The following is a 20,838-nucleotide window of genomic DNA, read 5'->3' as shown; positions in this document are numbered from 1 at the left end:
GTTTCTATCAGTTCATGTAAAACACCATATGTTTAGACTCACATGACGGATCTTTTTATTTTGAGGTGCTCTGTTTGTAATTTTTCTTTAGAGGATAGAACAGGTCTCAGTGGCTACTGGCAAAACTCATTGTGCAGGTGTGTGACTAAAGGTTTGCAAGGACAGGTATGTTAACTGTAATCCTGATCCTTTTGAAGTTACCCTATAAGGACATTTTTTGTCTGAGAGCATTTCTGTCATATACCAAACATCTTGTCTAAACTTGTTAGGCTGCTGGCAGCAGGAGCAGGGGCTGGTAAATGTTCTGCTTCCATCTCTCCTGAAGTCCAACACTAAAATGTAGAGGATCATAAAACAATCCAGTTGGGACTGAAGGCTTCTGAGTGGGAAAGCACAGGGGTAAAATACTGGAGAAGGTGACATGGAGCCAGAAAACCTCTATCTGAAATGGTTACGTGCACGAGAGGCTTGGAGAAATAGTGATTATAATTTCTTCTCATTTTCGTCATTAGCACATGTGTTATATAATGCACCCTGCTATGCAGTTGTACTTGGCAGTTTAAATTTGCAAAATGGAGATAGTTCATCTTTGCAGAATTCTTCCCAAACTCTGCTCTGACATTATTCTTAATATTTATTTTACCTAATGGTACTTCAGATATCTGAATGCAGTGCATTGAAAACACCTATTATCTATTTAAGGCTCTGTTATTATATGTATTCCTTAAATGTATTGTGTGTACATAATACACAGGTGATATGAATAGAGATTACAGAATTTATTTGTGGATGGGAACAAATAAAGCAATGTACTGCTGTTATATTTCTGTTAGTTTTAGAAGATTTAATAGAGTAATCATAACAGGATTATGATTTACTACTTAGAAATTACTAAGAGGGAGGAAAATCATGACAGTTTTAAACTACTAATTTTTCTTGTTATTGAAAACAATTTGTAAAAAAACTTCCTTTTTTTTTTTTCCTTGCTGCTAGGGAAACCTAGTGGAAAGGACAAAAAAAGAGTAAAGAAATTGTTCTAAAAATAACATCTATTCCCTAAATGCTTTGCAACTTTACTGTATTTTACATTTTCCCCTCTAAAGAGGAAAGAAAACATTTGATATGGAAGAATACCCTACTGGCTAACCATTTCATATGAGCTTCTAGTTTCCCCACGGTCAGTGCGACAGTTATCCCCCACTGTATACAGAGAGCCTGAGTTTCGTTCAACAGTCTTGGGATTCGCAGGTCTGAAGGTCTTATTCCCAGCAACTGCAGTTTTCCTCAGAGAGGGCTGCAATCTTTGTCTCAGTCAGAAATCTAGAGCTTCCAAGAGAGACTTGGAGAAAAACCAGCAATTTTGGTGCTTGTCAGGCCTAAAGTGTTTCTAAGTTCAAATCTTGGGATGCGAAAATGTGTACTGTGTGTTTGCTATGCTCTGCAGGGTATATCTAATGACACTGACCTTATTGAATCGTGGATCTGCTGTACATGAAACTAGCAAATTAAAGCACAATCTGCTATGTTTATGGGCTTTAAGAGCCAGCAAACTGATTCTCCAAACATGTAATTTGCTTGTCATTCAGCTTTGCAGAACACATATGTGGCAGTACAGAAGTAGGAGACTGTAACTGCGTTTGTAACCTTTAATATAATAACAATACATCAATTTGAAAAATACACTGCATTTTGTCAGATTTTAAATCGCAAAATTAACATTTACTATTCATTTTAAGGTATTAAGTTATCTAATGATACAGATATTCAGTCCCTGTTAAACCTATTTGCAATGTATTTATTAAAGAAAATGATTTAAATGGATTGAGGGTATGCATTTAATTTCATTCCGTTTGTTTATTGGTAGCTTTGATCAATGCTGTGCTTACAACCTCTACCACATGCTTTGAACTTGTAGATGCAAGCACATAAATAATTTCCCATGTCAACTCTTGGCTGATCTACCCATGATGAAATATGAAAAGCAAGTTGTCCCCTAAATTCTAGTGAGTGGGATTAGTGAATTGATTAGTTGAATTCTGAATTAAAGTTGTTATTAAAGGCAAAATTGTATCCTTAGAAAGGCTTCAAGGCATCTCCCCAAAGTATAGCAGTCAGATTACAGGCTTTTGACAAAGGTTTGTATTGTGAATAAAAACTGTTTTCAATCACCTTATTTTCCTGTTTGTAAATCAAACTCTTAGAATAGTAACAATTAGTAAGCAAAAAAGATGTGATGTAATTTTTGCAGTTTTTCAGCTTACAGAGGAAATGCCATTGATTTTTGAAAATACTGAAGATGCGATTCAGTGAAAATAATTACAAATAAATGCCATCAGTAGCATATAATGACTTTTTTTCCAATAGATTCTGCTCAAAGTATTTAAAATGATAGTGTGAGCATTGTATATTCAATTGCAATTAATATTTGCAGTGTATGCTTTGCTGTAGCAGTCTCAGGGCATACTTCAGACATATACATGTGCATTTGAGACTTAACCAGAACCTTCCCCAATTACAGATAAAATGCCAAGAATTTTATGAGCAGCTTTATTCCTAATACTGGCAGTATTTTCTACCCTATTATAAGGTTTCCTCCCTTCTTCCTTCATTACTTTTTGTTCTGGGCTTTGTTAGAATATTCATTAATGTCTTTCTGAACACATTTTCATTGCTTATTCTATTTCCTGTGTTTTCAGTCTGTATATGTGATTGTCCAATGCTATTGGAAATGACCACAGAACCTGACCTTCTGATCTCAGCAGCTCTTGCAAGATATGCACATTTTAATCACCTTACTCGGCAGACATCAAGAGCGCATTCTAATCCCCAAAGAAGTACTCTTAGTGATTTAGTAGATGCTACTCCTCACGTAGCATCAGTAGTGACTCAAAGCTGCACCTATGTTGAAGGATCCTTTGCTCCTGTTGATACTGTCATTCAGATTATGTGAGAAGCTAATGTGCTGATATTAGCTACTCAATTTTAATTTTTGCTATTCAGCACCATAAATTATGGTATTTTATGACAAATGTGAAAGGTATGATTTGAAGCAATTATGCATTCTGCTCTGAATCCCAAAACTTTTGAGAAGCATATAATTATGGTAAGTCATATCCACAAAGTCAATTTTCTTTTATCTTTTCACAAAGAACGCTAGGACATACGCATGAAGCTTATAAGCATCATTTTGAGCTAGACTTATTAAAGCTTCTTATTACTGAGAATGTTTTCCTTTTCATAACAAAAAACTTGTCCTATGTGAGTAGCATGGAAAATTTACCAGCTTCTGCACAGGCTACTTGCTTTATCCTAAACAGGAGTGAAATGGAGGAATTAGGATGGCAGGAAAGGAAGCCAGACGTTCTTTACAAATTGGAGCTGAAATGTATCACAAAACCCCCAAAACACTTAGTATTTAAGTAACTCTACTGCCCATTGATTTGACTCAGTGTTAGATTTTTTTAATACTAAAAAATCTCTTAAAACAAGATTTAGCTCTTTAAAAGATGTGGTAGATTATTTTCCAATTTTCTGTATTTTATGTGACTTTGTAATTTTTTTTTCTACAGCTCTCTTAGGGTTAAATATGCAGGGAAGTAAATGCTCATTTTTTCCCTTGTGAAGCCAGTATTTCTGTTTCACTTGTCTGTTGTGTTAGATTTGGTTGTAACTTTTTTCTAACAGTTGTTAGGGAATTCAGAGGATTTAAATAACCATTTTCTTAAAGGTGTTAGGATGAATTTTCTTTCTTTACTTATGCTGTCACCTTAATCTCACATATTTTCTGCTTAAAGTTGGATACTAGTGCACTTACTAGCAGTAAATGCTGACTTACTCTATGACTAATGCCAAGTGGTTTAAGTCATGTACGCATTGCTCAACAGTGGTGAGGTTGGCAATGAAGCAATAGGTGGTGTTGTCTTAATATCTATATTTGGGGTAGCATAATTGCATTGACATTCTGATACTGAACTAAGACTAGTCACTGTCTAACTGCTTCTCCTTGAGACTGTCTTATATTAAGTCAAACGCCAATAATTTCAGTAGGACTGTTCACAAGATTGAACTTCTAATATGAAAAAGCACAGAAGAAATAGATAATTCAAAATAAACTCTGCTAACAAGCAATGATTTATTGCATTAAATGTGGTGCTTACTAATAGACATGGTTTTCTACATATGTTATGGTATTTTTTGCCCTATAATAATTTTAATTGTTGACAAGTGAGTGAGTAGAGAAGTGAATGGAAAATTTCTGATGTAAAAAATGGGATGTTCAAATTAAGAGCTTTTCTATATGGGAATGATTACAGAATTACAGTGCAGTAAAGAATTTGGCTAGTTGCATTTGAAATCTGTGTAGCTCTGACAAGCACAGTTGTTCAGGAAACTAAGTTCTGGTGTTATGTCTTAAATACATACAACACATGAGGTGCCAGGTCCAATTAACAGTCTGATGGTGGTAAATCCATTATCCTTGGAAAGAGAGTCCACCATCAGGAGACATTAATTCAATGTGACACCAACTGGGGTGTTTATATACAGCTAATTGCAATGTCAGACATTCTGCTCTAATTGAGTTTAATTGTGGCAAAATTGGAGTTAATTAAAAGTTAATGGTATAGAGCACATCATGTTGTTATAAACCATGGGTACATGTTTCATATCCATATTATTGTTATTTAAATGGTGCTTTCAATTACTGTGCCTCATATTGGCACTTTAGAAATGTACTGTAATTGTTTTCACTTCATTGAAAGTTTTTGTTCTGATTAGGCATGGAGAAATGTGTTTAGTTTTAAAAAGCTTGTCAAAGTTTAGGGTGGTTCATTATATCACAATGTGAATGTCACATGTGATGTTCCCAACCACCTGGCTAAGGAAAAGGTTGACTTAACAAGAGTGCTAGTAAAATAGAAGAAAATTCTAGTTCACCCTAAGAGAAGGATGCTATTTTTGACATTGTCCATCGTACTTTGATAAGGAAATCTCAGTTTCCTCATCTTTCATGAATCCATCTTTTTCTAATTGTCTTATTTCTGGCTGTCCTGTCAGCATCTCTTCCAATGAATCTCCTTTCTGTGGGATTTCCCCTGGGCTATCTCCACCTCCTTCTGTCTCTGCACCCCTTGTCTGCACTGTATATATGCTGACAGCTCCATCTCTATCCTGATCTCTCTCTTGATGAAGTTTTATATCAAAACCTTTCTGTTTGACATGTCCTCCTGGATGCCTCGCTGCCAATTCAGAAATAATCTTTGCATCTTCCCCCTTTTCTGTCAATTTAGGCAACCCACCCATCCTCCTGTCAATCAACCCAATACTGTCATCTTTTCTGCTTGCTCCACATACTCTTGTAATGTCCAAGCCTTTCAGATCTTCCTCTATTAGTAAACTACAAGCTGATTTGCTTCTTGCATACTATATCCCTCAGTCTTGACACCTGTTCCACCTTTTCTGCAGCACAAATGCATTGTACCTCCTGTTCGTTGTAAATGAAGCCATTATCTCTACTACTAGGTACTTGTACCATGCTACCGGTGTTTTACCCACGTATTTCTTCCCATTGGATTAAATTCAAGGTATTCCTACATTGAAACTTTGGACAAGTTTGTCTTTCCTGGCTATTGCTCTCCTCTTGGTCAACACTTACTTATCTTCAGCTCTTACGAGTTGTTTAGCTGTCACCCGGCCTTGCTTCTCACTTGAGCTCTTCTTTTGGAAACACACCAGACCTGCGCCTTGTGTTGAGGCTTACGCTAGTATTGTGCTCTGAGTGGTGCGAGGTGCAAAACACCGGTGGTACTTCTTTAATACATGCAGAAGATAAAAATATATATTGGAGTCCACTGATCTAAGTCCTATATTCTAATACATTTTTCAATATTTATTAAGAGGAACTCTCAAAAGAAATGTATAGGGTTTAGTTCAGAGGAAAACTTACACAGAATGACTTAATACAGGTTTGTGTCATGTTGCTTTTAAAATCTTTTTGTAAGATGTTAGAAATTACCAATGTGTTTCTTGAGGAAGGCCAGCAAAGTGTTTGGTTTCAGAAGCCAGATGTAAATGTTGGTATTTGGAGGAAAGATTATATAACTTTTGATCTTTCCCAGCTCATATATTGGATCATTACAAGCGTTTTATCCTACTGAGTGACAAAGATTATTTCAGGATTGTTTCAAGGACAAGTACTCTGACTTTATTATTCTAGCACTGTCAATGGGATGTTAAAGAAAGCTTCAACTAAGAGGATAGCCACTTGCTCATGAGTCATCCTTACTGCAGAAAGGATGGCATCAGTCTGGTACTGAATGTTCAACAAAAAATCAGTTGTTTGGGCTCTCCACTACTCCCACTGCTGAACTTCTGTTTTCAAATGCTAGTTTTGTTATTTATTGCTTAGTGCATTTTTATGAAACATGAAACAGTCGGGGAACCTCTGATGTCATACAGTCAGCTTCTAATTCAGTTAATCTTCCTGTGGTTTTGTATTTCTTGCACTGAGTTTTTCATTGATACTGTATTCTAATACAAGACCTTTAAAACTGACTGACTACAGGGGATACTGTGGTGTGATACCTGAACTCAGGTCCCTCTTTAAATTTAGTTTTGTGGTTACTTACTAGCAGCCATCACACTGTTTTCTTCTCCCTGATCATGCCCAAACTCTCTCTGACATTAACAGGAATGATGGGTATATAGGGAAAAATAAATGGTGTTGACCTCAGGCTGAGCAGGAGGCATATATATGTGATCTAGTACCTTTTAAAAATGAAATATTTCTCTTTATTGTGTCTGGAAATTAGTCTAAACTTCCCCTTATCCATACAGTCTGTAACAGAGTTTCCAAAGTTTGACTGACATGAAATGTAACAACTCCCTTATTTTACCCTTTGATCCAGAATGCTTTTAAAACTGATCGAGGACTAGTTTGAAATTTTGCATCCAAACTTTGATAAACATATGGAGCCACAAACATGTATTTGTGGTTAAAACATAGGATCTTTGCATTCAATGGGAAAGCAATGAGTTTGTAAAGCAATAAAGTAGCAAGTTGTCTAGCTTACTTTGTGATTAAAAGAGTTTATAGCTTTAGATAGAAGAAAGGTCTGACTTTTATTACTCAAATACTAAAAACATATTCTTTCACCTTAAAAAGCATAAGGAACTTTGCATTAAAGATAATAAAAATTGTCATGTTGTTCCATGTCCCAGAAGTTTTCTAGATGGTTCTTTTCTACAACATAGTGAAGTTGTTGCATATATATGGGAGTATAAATGGCCTGCTTAGCATTTTCTTCGTTTCCTCATGTATTTTTTCCTTCATATGGCTTGTTTAGAACTGTCCAAATACAACAAATGCAAGGATATGAAATGCTTGTTTCCAAGAACTATGGTTCCATGTACAAATCGGGCATTTTGGTATGACCAGGTTAATGCAAGACAGGTAAGCGTTATTCTAAATATAGAGATGAACAAATAATGCTGTATTTGAAAAGGCTCCTTGTGCTGAGAAAGTAATGCAGTAAAAATTACTGCTTTTCATCAGTTTTAAGTAGGCTAACACTTTCTTCCATTATCTTTATCTATTGTGGGCCAGCAGTTTCCTCAATCCTTTATTCTGTTAAGCTGAATAGCCTGAAAAAGGCAGAATGTTTCCGTAACAGATCACATAGTCACTTAAAACAATTCCAATGAGAGGAAATTTGGCATTGCAGCTGCCTAACAGAATTTTGTCTTTTGCAATATTTTTCATTAATCTTTTTGCTGAAGTAAACAGTTTTCCCTGTGGAAATTGATTAGCATGGTATCAGGAATTTTAATTTTCAGAAAACACCAGTGACCGATACTGTTTCTTTAGACACTATCACACAGCAGGGCAATAAGCTAAAATAAGCAACAGAAAAAAAACCACCCTGGTAACAAATACACTTGCAGATTTGCCTAAAGCTGAGAAGTCCTTTCATTGTATGATTTTGCTTAACATTAAAAACTGACCCAAAGACCAAGGCGAAAAAGCTGTCATAGCTAAAATGTACAATGAGGTTCTCCTTCTCTGGGTATGTCGTGGTTTAACGCCAGCCAGCAACTAAGCACCACGCAGCCGCTCACTCACTCCTCCCCCACAGTTGGATGGGGAGAGAATTGGGTGAAAAAAAAGTAAAACTTGTGGGATAAAGACAGTTTAATAGGCCAGAAAGGAAGAAAATAATAATAATACTAATAATATAAGAATTGGAATGTACAAAACAATTGATGCACAATGCTATTGCTCACCACTCACCAACGGATGCCCAGTTAGTTCCCAAGCAGTGATTCCCCCCCCCCGCCCCCGGCCAACTCCCCCCAGTTTATATACTGGGCATGATGTCACATGGTCTGGAATATCCCTTTGGCCAGTTTGGGTCAGCTGCCCTGGCTGTGTCCCCTCCCAACTCCTTGTGCCCCTCCAGCCTTCTTGCTGGCTGGGCATGAGTAGCTGAAAAATCCTTGACTTGGTATAAAAGCTCCTTAGCAACAACTGAAAACATCAGTGTGTTGTCAACATTCTTCTCACACTAAATCCAAAACATAACACTATACCAGCTACTAGAAAGAAGATCAACTCTATTCCAGCCACAACCAGGACAGAGTACTGAAACTGGAAACGGTAGGCAGGGAGCAGATTTGCATTCAAATAATTTTGTTTAATTTATCACAACCAGCAGATCTGGTTTTGTTTGGGGGGTTTTTTTTTTTCTTTCTTTAGAGAGACGTTTTACTGGGTCATAGGTGCATCTAATAAAAGATAGCTTTTGTCCTTGTCAGGCTCCAAGTATTTTCTGTATGCTCAATTCAAAGAAAAAGTAGGGCAGTTTTACTTCAAATCTCTTGATGATGCTGGATTCAACACGTGGGGTAATGAAACAACTGACCTTCTCTATAGAGTGAGTTGATGTCTATATGGTAATAGATATGTTTTTAAAAGCCTCATTTGAAGGTGAGAGGCTCAGTTTCATTCCATCTGCATTAGGCTTTGATTAAAGCCCATTCTAATTTATACTCTGTGACTCTCCTTGTATTTAAAATTGTGCTTTGGGTGTGTGTAGAATGACTAACTTCCACAAGCCCCCGCATGTAAACAATCTCTTGGGAATAATACAGGCTTTCTTTTAGATTGTAATCTCATCTGAGGGGACAGCCAGTGAAAACTGTGTCTTTTTTTATATGCTGTTTGTAAACAAATAAAGCATATATGGGTTGATTAGGACCAGTATATACAAGCAGCTAAGCTGCAGTAGAAACAAATCAGCTACTGTGGAAGAGAGATGGAGCATTCCACTAAGTATTTGTAAGCATCTCTAATATCGGCAAAACTGTCTGAAATATAAGAAGTCCAATTCTGATTTCTTAGAATATATGGATGTGTGAGATAGCTTTTAGTTAAAGCCCAATAAACAATTGAAGCTGAAATATTTTATGATCATTAGGGGTTTGAAAGATTGTATTTTGGGAATTTAAGTAAGGAGATCAGTAGTTAAGATCTATAGAAAAAAACACCTAAGAAAACAGAAATTTCTGTCAGTGGCAGTAAAATTAATGCTGCAAATATTTTGTGTTAGGAGCAGCAGTGGTGGAACCCAGTAGAGACCATTGAAATGGAAATGTTGTGATCACATTGTGAAGCTTGTGGGAGACCTAAGGAAAATGATACTGATAATAGAAGAATTCTTGTGATGCTTTAAAGTCTGTAGATTTGAAATTATACTAAGATTGATTATACTGTACAAGTTAACATCCAGTCTTGTGGGGAGGAATTAATTATTAATGCTTTTGTTTATATACCTGTGAGGGGAAAAAATACCTAAGATACTAAAGGCAGAAAAGGCTGATCCAATTTTATGCCAAAGTAGGACAGTTACAGTATAGCGCATGTTCTAGAATTTCTCTGTCTACTCTAAAATTTAGTTCAGCTTTGACTTAAATAATGAATCATTATAGAAAATGCATGTCTTTAACGAGCCATTTCCAGAAAAATATCAGGGAATCTGACTAGAAAGAAGGGTATCTCCAGAGGTTCTGAGTGCTGTTGAAAATAGAAGATCTCTTACTAAATAAAGGAAAGTGTTTGCTGCTTTTTCATTCATTACAACATTGTAGAATATTAACATGACTTTGTACAACACTGTAAATGGAAGTAGCTGTCAAAAAGATGGCATAAAGGACCACCAAAAAAATACAACATGTAACAAAATATACTGTTCTGCTTTTATTAATGAAAAAGTGGAAATACTTGATAATGCTTGAAGTGGAATTCTGCTATTCTAAACTAGCTGTATTAACAGGTATTTGTTTTTTTTCTCTTTATTCCCTCACCCTCAGAACTACTTGATCAAGTATTTTTCATTTTTTTTATGGTTATAAAACAATTATATAGTATTTTTGTAGAAAAAAATTTTTGAGTGTAATTCTCTTGGGCTTTTGCAGTGAAATAGATACGACCATGCTCCTTATTTCTGTATTTTCCAGAATATTCATTTATTGCATTTCCCGGCTTCAACTTCTGCCCAAGTGTGATTGTTACAAGAATAGTTTCTTGTGAGGAGGAAACAAGAATGAAAGCAGATGGGATGTGAAATATACTTAGCTGCTATGGGCTGAGAAAAACTTTAAAAAGTTTCATAAATTAAATCCCCAGCTCTTTGATGTTAAGATTAAACCAGGTGGTTTACAACAAGCTTGAAGTAATATCCAAGCTGCCAATAAATCCCGTATGGGAAGATCTTCAGTGAACTTCAAGAGAATGAGCCAATTTCTCGACTCGCATCTGATGAAGCAGTGTGGTATAAGAAGCAGTTGCTAAGAAGTTCTCATGTTTTGCCATCTGCTTCCGCCAAGCAGTAAAAGTTTCCTTTTTGCCACACTTTGGGACTCCGAGAAGTCCTGATGCTTTTCAGCTCCCCTAGATCTACCTTCCTTTCTCAGAAACTTTAACAGAAGTAGTAACTTTTTTTTTTCAATTGGGTAGAAAGGCAAGGAATTCTCTTATGGATCATTTATGTCCCGGATTGTGAGAGAGACTAATAGTCTTAGTAACGCAGAGTGGCTCCTGCTGTGACAGCCAACCATCAGGATCCTGTGGCTTAGGAAGCAGTCTTTTTGCTCTTATTTGTCTGCTTTTTGCATACTTTAGTTGTAGTCTCAGCCACAGCAAACCTCTCCTTGCAATCTTGTGTATTATTATTCACTCAGAAGAAATATACAGCAGCATGAAAACAAAATTGTCTTTTTGAAATTGATTTGAATTGTTCTTTTTTTGTCCCACCCATTCCAAGTCCTTTATAAGGTATTTAGTAATACAAATATTAATACTTGAGCTGAACTTAGCTGCTTTCTTTGTCCATGGTCACAAAGCAGAAGCAATAAAGGAGAGATGAAAGAATTTTTTAGAGTATACATTATGTTAGTTTTCCATAGTCATGTCAAACCTGGCAATGGTTAGCATTGGTTTTCTTCTGAATTCCACTGGAATGGTGTAGTTTATGGATTTGGGAAGGTGTGCTTAAAAATAAAGCTTCCCCTTGGAAGTCCTTTTTAGTAGAAAAAATATGTATAAAGAGTGAGCTTGCATTGTTTTGCATTTAGCTGGAGAACAGTCTTTCTCCTTGTCTCTATAATTACTAGAAGAAAATTATTATCCATGATTCTTAGACACTTCTACCACTTAGATTCTTCTGCCACTAGCAAGAAGTCTTTGCAGGAGTCTCTCTCTATGCAAATTGATGGAATAAACCCAGCTGATGGCAACATTATTTCCCAATGCTGACAAGTTAAAAATATTGGTTTCTTCTTCTATGTGTTGGAATTTCTTCCAAAAATAAAATATTTTCTGGGTTCAAAAAGCCTTTGTTTTAGTCCAAACAGGCTAAGGAAAAATGGTCCTCAGCGAGTCTTGAAGTAGGAATGGGTAGTAACTTAGCTGAATAGTCTTTCCTTTTGTTGGTTAAATATTTACAAACCAAAAAAACCCACCCCCCTACCCTGCCCAATAAAACCCTTCCAAGAAAACCCTACAGCCTTTCTTACGGCCCAGCTTTTCATCCTTGGGGAACTAAATTTCAATGTCATTAATAGACTGAAGTCTAGAGATTTACCTCTTGAAGGTAGGAGGTAGTTTCTGTAGTTGTTTTCTGAGTGTCCTGACCAACAACTTTACCACTGAATTAATACCATAGCATTAATAGAATGTGTCAAGGGAAACTGAACTGGGACATTTGTCCCACGCACACTGCAAAACTAATCTATTGCTGACAATTGATGTCACTGTAGCAGTATTGTCTGCAGAACATCAGATATTCTTTGAAGAGAAGATGTATTGGTGCCTTCTTAAGGGCAAGTTTAAATGAAAATCTAAACTTTTAAAATTCACTGTGGATCACTGTCTGAAACGTGATCTTGTTCAGAAAGTGCACATATGTTTTTGATTTCAGGATTAAGTTCATCCTGATTGATGTATTGGAGCCAAGGGTCAAAAGGCTACAAAGATCCAGTTCAGCTCCTTCTTCCAAACTTAAAAAAAAAAATCCTTTTTTTTGTGTGTCTTAAAGCAAACTAAGCAATTTCCTTAATAATTTATTTTAATTATCTTTCATAGAATTGAAATTAAGTTTTGGTTTTCATTTCCAGTCAAAAAAATTTCAAAATTCCCAAATCTTCTACAGAAGAGAGCTACTATCTCTGCACTGTTTTATCACCTACATCTATTGCAGCTCCATATTTATGTTTTATCTTTATAGCAGAGTATTACAATGGCAAGTCTGATACTAAGGCATCACATTTGTTTTGCCTGCAGCCTGTAAGGTGGCTGAGGACTGAAGTCCCAATGTTTCAACCACTATTGAAATCCCAGGTTATAACTTTGTAGCTTGTAAGAACATAGACTTTGACAGTAATCAGTTTATTCTTTCAGCATGGGGATTTTTTTTTGTTGTGTTCTTGTTTAGAAGTCCTGGTGAGCTCTCTTTCTGTCGTAATGTATAATATTTTTTTTTCCCATCTTGAATATAAACTGTACCGTGATATGAAATCACTTATTTAGTACGTGTGCTGAAACACATCTCAGCTAGTCTTATCCTTTGTACCAAAGCTAACAGTTTTAAGCTCGTTAAGTAACCTCATTAACATGCTGAGCTTTCATTGAAGCTGCATGCTGGATATCTTTTATTGGAAGGGAATTTGGTTCAAACATAAATAAAGAGTGATTAAAGAAACTTTGAGATATTTTAGGAAGGGTGCTTGTACCTTAGGAAAAGAGAATCAAAGTTTAAAGTGTGGATTGAGTCATTGGCATAAGAAATCTGTGTATCCTTATAAAATGGACAGAGATAAGAAGTTGAGACAAGTCATTTATAGTATTATTCTGAGATTGTAAGCTACTTAATGACCACAGTTTAAAATGGGTATTTCGCAATTCATGTATTTGTACATATGACAGGCTGTAGAGGGACATAATTTTATTTTGTAGTTATGCTAAACTACAAGGCTGTATGTTTTATGTTGTTCTGTTTCTACTTTCTTATTGGATTTTTAGCAAGCAACCTCATCTTTTTGTCTCTGGTATCCCACTTCTATGTTGGGAATGATCTTGAGGGTAGAACAGTTTGAATGAGCTGTTGGCACTGTAGGAAGCCAATTCCTTTGGTGTTAGAAACCACTTAGATAGATGGATAACAGAGTCATAAAAAAAAAATATGAAGAACAGAATGATTCCTGTTAAGTGCAAAATTGTCCCAGGAAGTACTATATATTTACTTCTTTTCTTTATCCCTTCAGTCATTGTGTCCAGACTTCTTTAGGGAAAGCCATGGGATACATTTGGTATCACTCTCTTTTTTTCTATATTCATGCCCTACTTAAAATCCTTCCCACTACGCTGCTGTTGCCTCAGTGCCATGTCATCATTTTCCTTGAGGTTTGCACCTGTTCTGTTGACTCAGAGGAGACTTTGTCATTGAAAGGGAGAATTAGGTCCCCAGGGCACAGCTTGGAGTAAGCAATGATGTGGACTAATACCCTAATTCCAATATGTCCAACGGTTGGTGACATTTCAACTTTGTGATCTGTCCTATCCAATGGGGGGGGGGGGGGGGAAGCTACCATTTAAGACCATTTCACTTTTATCTATTTAAAGTCACTTTATGCCCACTGAAAAGAATCTCCAGGTTTAAAACTGTAAACTTTTCATCTCTTATCATCTGTACCACCCCCCAGGAGCCAATGTGGCGGTGGTGTTGTTATTACCTGTAAGGGTTAGGTTTTGTTTTGAGGTTTCCCAACATCTGACAAGCCAGACTGATTTAGAAGAGTTAATGTATTTCTTTACATTATTTGTTAGTATATTGAGGAGTAAACAGCTAGAATTATATACACACTTTATAAGGTGAAGAAATTGATAGTTCTAGTCACGTGATGTATTATTAATGGGTGAATTGGAGAATTGAAGAAAGGAGAATTTGATAAAAAAATATGTAGTAGCGTGTGTTTGTGACGAGAGGGATGTTAAAGGAGAGTTAGCCCGACAGAAAGTAGAAGATTCTTCTCCTTTTCAACTCAACATAAATATTTCTGTAGTCAATATTTGATTAACTTAAATATTTAAAATAAAAGTTTAACCTTGAATCAGATACTCCTCATCTAACAGCAACAAATTATTTGTAATCTGGTTAACTGATTTTTGTTGTTTGAATTATTTTTGCAGTTCTAGATGGAATCATTTGAAGTTGATGATTCTTTCATGACATGAGTCACCCCGCTCTGGTTGAGTTATCAGCAACTACCTAAGAGAGCATTTATGGCATGTTCAAGATTGTTGACAATATTAATAACATTTACTTATCAACTACTGCCCCAGAAATGCCTAGTTATGTCTTATCTAGTGGTTGAAGGGAAGCTCAGACAAGATCAGGTGTTAATATTTGGATTTTTTTTAAGAGATTGGTATCCAAAAGATAAATTTTCTATGGAAAATTGTGGGTTTACTTTTTTCCAGGTGTCTGATTTTGAAATTCAAATACTTCAAAGTAGACATTTCAAGTGAAGTATTTCTTGAAATTTGTTTTTAAAGCTTAAAATTACATTGTATTTTTAGAGGAATAGTTTTATTTCAATTTTTGTCTGTCTGAAAAACATAAAAGCTCTATTTACAGGATCTAGAATCAGTTCTGCTATTGGGACTTTATTCACGTCCTAATATTTTTTTTTAAGTTTTGAGCAGAAAACAACCTGGGAATTTTCTGTGGGTTCTGCTTTTTCACCTTGTGTAATCTTATTTGAATAAATAAGAAGTTATACAACAATGATCAAATTTTGAAATAACAAATCATTCAGATTTTAGTCGGTTGCATCAACTGATTTGAAAGCGTTGAATTCTTTGCCTTTTTGAGTGGGGTTTACTTAATTTTTTTTTTAAACAGTTATTTTGTTGATCACCTTTACATCCTTGCATTAAAAAAAATACATACGTATATATTTGTATGAACACATACATGTTTTAGAATGGAAGTTTGTGAGGTTTTAATTAAATAAGAATTTGCAGAATATTTTTTTGTGGCCTTGTATCATATCAGCAAGGAATTAGATATACACCATAACTTAAAACAAAGCCCCTTCACATGACAGGGTAATGTTAAGTATTCCTAAATTAGGTCTAAATTATTGTCATGACCACTTTTCTTTCACATCTTATCTCAAATTGTAAAAGTGCTCTAAAGGGTCATTGATGCAAGACAGAATCGGAACCAGAGTTTCATGAGAAAAGAGTAAGGAAGTCAGGATGACTCTTTGCATCAACTGAAAAGTTGTTTATTTCTGTTAAAATTTGCTTATGTCACCAAATCCTCACTCAAGTTTTCCACTACCATTATTGTTCTTCAGATCATCAATTTGTTTAAACTCCCATTATTTGAAGTAAGAGAATCACAGATGTTCTATTATACAGTGCCAATGAATGTTCCTGATTTAAACAAGTAAATATATGCAACTCTTTGACAGACCTTATTGCACTGTTACTATATAATACGAAGCAGCCTTCCTATGAACTGAAAATTGAATTGAGTATGTTGGGTGTAGGACTAGTGCAGTTAACACCAAGCATAACAGGATCTTGCAGTTTTATCTTCTGAATTACCAGAATTACTCAATTAGAGGTGGTAACATGCTGAATAACTTTCCATTGGAAAAGGTTTCTTATAAATGCTAATACCTTAGGAGAAATCCACAGTCTGGTAAATTATGGTTGTTGAACTCCTAACTTTTAGGGACAAGAGATTTGATAATCACTAAGATGATGAATACTTTTGAAAAAAAAAATAAATTAGTGGGATTCAATGGAACTGAAAAGGTGGTAGTCTCTTTTTAAATTGCATTTCAGTGAGTGGTAATTTAATGCATTGTTAAAAAAAGATGCATCTTATGTCTCTCTTTAAGATTAATTAACCCTTCCTAATATGTGTGCTTTTATGACTACTATTAATGTGCTTGCAAAAAATAATCTTATTAAAGCATGAAATGCAAAATAGTCTTAAAATCTTAGGGTCAAGAGAAGCACTTCTAAGATATTACGAATTTATGTATTCATTTATTTGCTTATTTATACCTAGGAGAAAATAATGTCTTTCAACAAACCATGCTTTTGCTTTTTCTCTAATAGTCATCTGGAGTTACGCATACTTTATTTACTCATAAAGGTTAAAGGGGTCTGCTTGAGTGGAGAGGAAGGTGTGAACGTAGCATTTAAATTCTTCGTCTTTAGGAGCAACAGCATGGTCCTGTTGAAATAATTTTCTTCTGTGAGGACAGCATCATGGGTATAAGTCTACTCCAGAACAGCAGTAGCACATCTTACTGATATCACATATACGTATGTGTGTATATACACACGTAGACACAGAGATGAGATACACATACGTGTGTATACTAGTGTTTATCAATTCCATGTTTTCTCAGATAATGAGCATTCCAAGTTTCAATTTCTAGCTTAATGTAAACAAATCTCTTTTACAATAAAGGCTGAATCGAATTGGCACAATACACTTTTTTAGCTGTTTTAGCATACTGACAACAGCTAAACAGGCGTTTCACATTTTTAAATGTTTTAATCAGGTAGCATGGTTGGCTATATTGTGAAACACTGAAAGAAACACTACATACCGCTCAGGCTGTTTCCATGGCTGTCAGTCTGGCAACATATTTATTTCACAAAGAAAAGCAACACCTTTTCATAATATATATTTCAAATATAACTGGGTACTGTTTCTTAGCAACAAGAGCTCAGTAGCTGGTGATCCTGACGTGAGCCATTGAATAGGGGTGAAACATGTGCATGTGCTTGTGAACCATAGTGCTTCAATTAGCAGGTAGCTCACAGAGGAAACAAAGGTATTATGACATCAAATTTCTCTCAGCGATTTTTTTTTTTTTTTTTTTTTTTTTTTTTTAAATTTAGGAGAGTAAAGGAGCACTCATCTGACCCCAGCAAAATACTGGTCTTCACTAGGAAAAAAATACTCTTTTCCCACTTAGTGAATAAAATAAATCAACTTGAATTGCACACAAAAACATATGTGGAATAAATGTGACCTGACTATAAAACAGATGTTTTTTACGAATAGAACCTCAAGAAGTAATTACTTACAGCTTGTTTTAGAGAGACCCACTTTCTTTCACTCTGAAAAGAAAATGTGTGCATGTGTCATATTGTAACAATAGCTTTGAGTGCTACTGGTACTAAAGAACTTTAAAGGTAGTTGAGCACTTTCTGACAAGTTGCAATTTCATGGACTCCTATTTTTGCTCTGTGGCTAGTAAAGGAAAGGCAACGTGAGGAAAAAACACCGAAAAAGATAAATTAGCCCAGTCTTATAGCTCTCCCCGTGTAGAAATTTCCATCCTGGATCCAGATTTTGCTCTTTCTGCAGTGTTCCTTACTGCTTGAATATACCCTTTTAAAATCAATGGCATTCATCACAGATCAGAATATGCTGAGCCTATGTAAAGAGCTTTAGGAAATTAAACCTAAGTCATATAAAGTGTCCTTCCATATGGGTTTTCTATAGAACAGAAGGATATATGAAATGATGTGAAATGGCTGTTTAGGTTAATTGACTTTTGCAGGTCCAAATGGCAATGGCATAGATGATAAAATTCTTCAGTTCTTACCTCGAGAACCCTGTGTGGTTCCTGTGGCTGCTTGTTCATGTGGCAAGACTATATTCAGCATATTACTAGGCATATTCCCATGTTTACAATGGAATTTAGATTACCAAATAGTGTAGCAAAATAATACAAAAGGAATAAGGGAGACTTCCCTTGGCCTTTATGTTCTTTGGATTATATTCTAAACATGTAATTTGTAGCTGAGGGAGATGAACCCATACATAATTAGTGTTCAGATACGAATGTGATACTTCATCTTGAGTTTCATTTCCTCAATTCCTGTCAAAATCTTAAAACTACAGAAAAACAGCTTTTGATTGGAAAATTGCTTAATGTCTTTTAAGTCACCTGAAAGGGAGAAGTTACCAGAATCAGTAAGTGATTTACTGTTTTATTGTCAAATTACTTGCAACTATTTGGATAGACCTTTAGCTTTGCTTAAGCTTGGTTTGCCAAACGTACATATATGCCTTAAATATTTATCTTGTTCATTGGAAATACTATCTAATAACTTTTTGTAATTAATTACTCTTCACTAGTCAGATAATAATACTTGATATGGTGGATATTACAAATGGATTGTTACCTAGTATTTAAATGACCCTAATGAAGTGAGAGTGCTAAACAAAGGGGTCAACTACCAACAGTTAGCAAGCAGTTCATTAGTCATAGTTACTACAGTAATAATTATAATTATAAAAATGGTAAAAATATTAAAATTAAATCCTTATTTTCTGCTCTTCTGTTCTATCTTCTAAACTTCTGTTAAATGTTACCACTGATTTGATTTATTGCAAGATGCAAATTGCTGTGTAATGTGTGTTTTGTTTATTTGTGCAAAACCTGTAATTATGAGGGGCAGTGCCATGAAATATTAAGGCACTTGCCATCTGTTTGTGCAAAGATGTTAGGTGTGGCTGTAGTCAAGGCTGATTGCTCTGGAGTGGGAGTGAAGTTTTTATATTTACGTTCCATATGGTACAAGCAAAATATGGCAAAGTGAGTGTTTTCAGATTGCATACACAAGGTGAAGTCCTGGCTTTACTGCAGTCCAAGCCAGATTCGTTACTGCTTTCAGTAAGTACAATTGTCAGTTTGTTGTCTTAGCTATTCATTTTCCTTAATTTTGAGAAGACTTCGACATTTGCATTTTAGCTACCATTATTGCTTTTAACAAGTTCTCTACATTTGCAAAATCTAGCCATTCACAGCGATAGAGCAGAAATTCACAAAGATTGACAGTGGTAAAAAGAGCAGAGTTGTCTAGAGCAAAGACTGCAGAAAGTCATTGGCCACAGTGGCCAGAATGTGTTGAAAAATAGTGTGGTTTTTTTTTTTTCTTCAAATGTAACATGAATAAAAACATCATATTTTTATTAATGGAAAGGAAAACAACGTCACTTCGCGTTTTGCTGTGTTTTAGCACCTCTCTGCCAAAGGGAAGGGGAAGTACAGAAAGAGTGAGAACACCACCAGATTGATCATGAGTCTTAGAAAAGGAACTGGAAAGGGTCTCATACATGATGATCTATGTCATTACAATTCATTGCATAAACTGATCCAGCTCCATCTTCAATCTGATTTTTGTACACTCAAATTCCCATTGAAAAACTCATCCAGACTCTCATTGCTCTGACTGGAAATTTCCCAGTATGTTCATCCTAAATGTACTTGTGTTTAATTATTTGTTCTTGTCCTGCTATCATCCTGTGCCTTTAATTATTGTTTTGCTTTTGTGATGTCTGGCCACTGGTGCATTTACCAGCTAACCTCACAGACATTTTTCTAGGTGAAGTAATCTTTGGATTTTGAGCTTTGTGCTAGCTTTGGCTTTCTGAAGCCATGGTAGAGTGGTGCTACTTCCAGGTTCTCTTCAGCTCTTTCAATAACTGATGACCTGTAAGTATGTCTCTCTTATTACGTGGATGATTCACTTTTGGCTAACTTGCCTTTAGTGCTTCCTGTGTGGATGTTGAAATACTTAAGTAAGGATCTATCAAGGTCTAGGAAAACCTATCCATGAGTTTTACCAAGGACTTAGTTGATAGTATTAAGACTTTAACATTCGTTCCTCTCAGCTTAGATCATGGCACAGTGTCCAGGCGGTACAGCATAGGTTGTTTCTGAGATATTACTACAAAATTAGGCACAGAGATTGTATTTTAATTTGAAATAATAGCACTGTGATGTCTTCCTTGCAGTCACAAGGGTATCTTTAAATTTAGATTTCAAGCTTATTGGAGCAGGGCCTGTCTCTAACCACGTAGTTTAGTTTATATGCTGCTCATCCCAGTAAGGATCCTGATTTATTCCCACTATTACCATAATAGAAATAATAAGCAGCAATAAAGTGAAATAATGTGAAAATAGAGAGCATAGATTTTAGTCAGCAGCCTTTAGAAATGTTGCCTTTCACATTTTTAAATTCTGTGCTGACAGTTTACTGAAGGAATGAGGGCAATTTACATTTTAAAGCTTAGTTTACAAAATTGGCTTGGCTCATTAGAAAGTCATGGTTGGGTTTTTACAAATCTGTCCCTTCCCCCTGCTTATCCTATCCTCTGCCCTATTCGTGTTTTATCTCTGCATATCTGCATAGCATTCCCATCTTCCTATAAAAGGGACAACTGCTCTTAAACTCTT

General features: G+C 35.5%; 1 protein-coding gene across 4 annotated transcripts in view; it reads left to right on the top strand.

The window, feature by feature from the left end:
- Positions 1 to 20,838, top strand: part of CDH13 (cadherin 13) — a 540,036-nt gene that overhangs the window by 255,349 nt on the left and 263,849 nt on the right. Inside the window, exon 6 of one of the 4 annotated variants that reach the window (XM_069793369.1) lies at positions 14,747 to 15,395. The exons of the other annotated variants lie outside the window; for them this stretch is intronic. Coding sequence (XP_069649470.1) covers positions 14,747 to 14,785 — 39 coding nt within the window. The 3' untranslated portion in view covers positions 14,786 to 15,395. Of the gene's footprint in view, positions 1 to 14,746; positions 15,396 to 20,838 lie in introns of those variants that run through there. 4 annotated transcript variants of the gene reach the window in all.

Source organism: Haliaeetus albicilla, chromosome 10 (genome assembly GCF_947461875.1).
Source record: "Haliaeetus albicilla chromosome 10, bHalAlb1.1, whole genome shotgun sequence".
Lineage (NCBI taxonomy): Eukaryota > Metazoa > Chordata > Aves > Accipitriformes > Accipitridae > Haliaeetus > Haliaeetus albicilla.
Note: the sequence above shows the minus strand (reverse complement) of the source record. Positions and strands in the feature narration are given on the sequence as shown.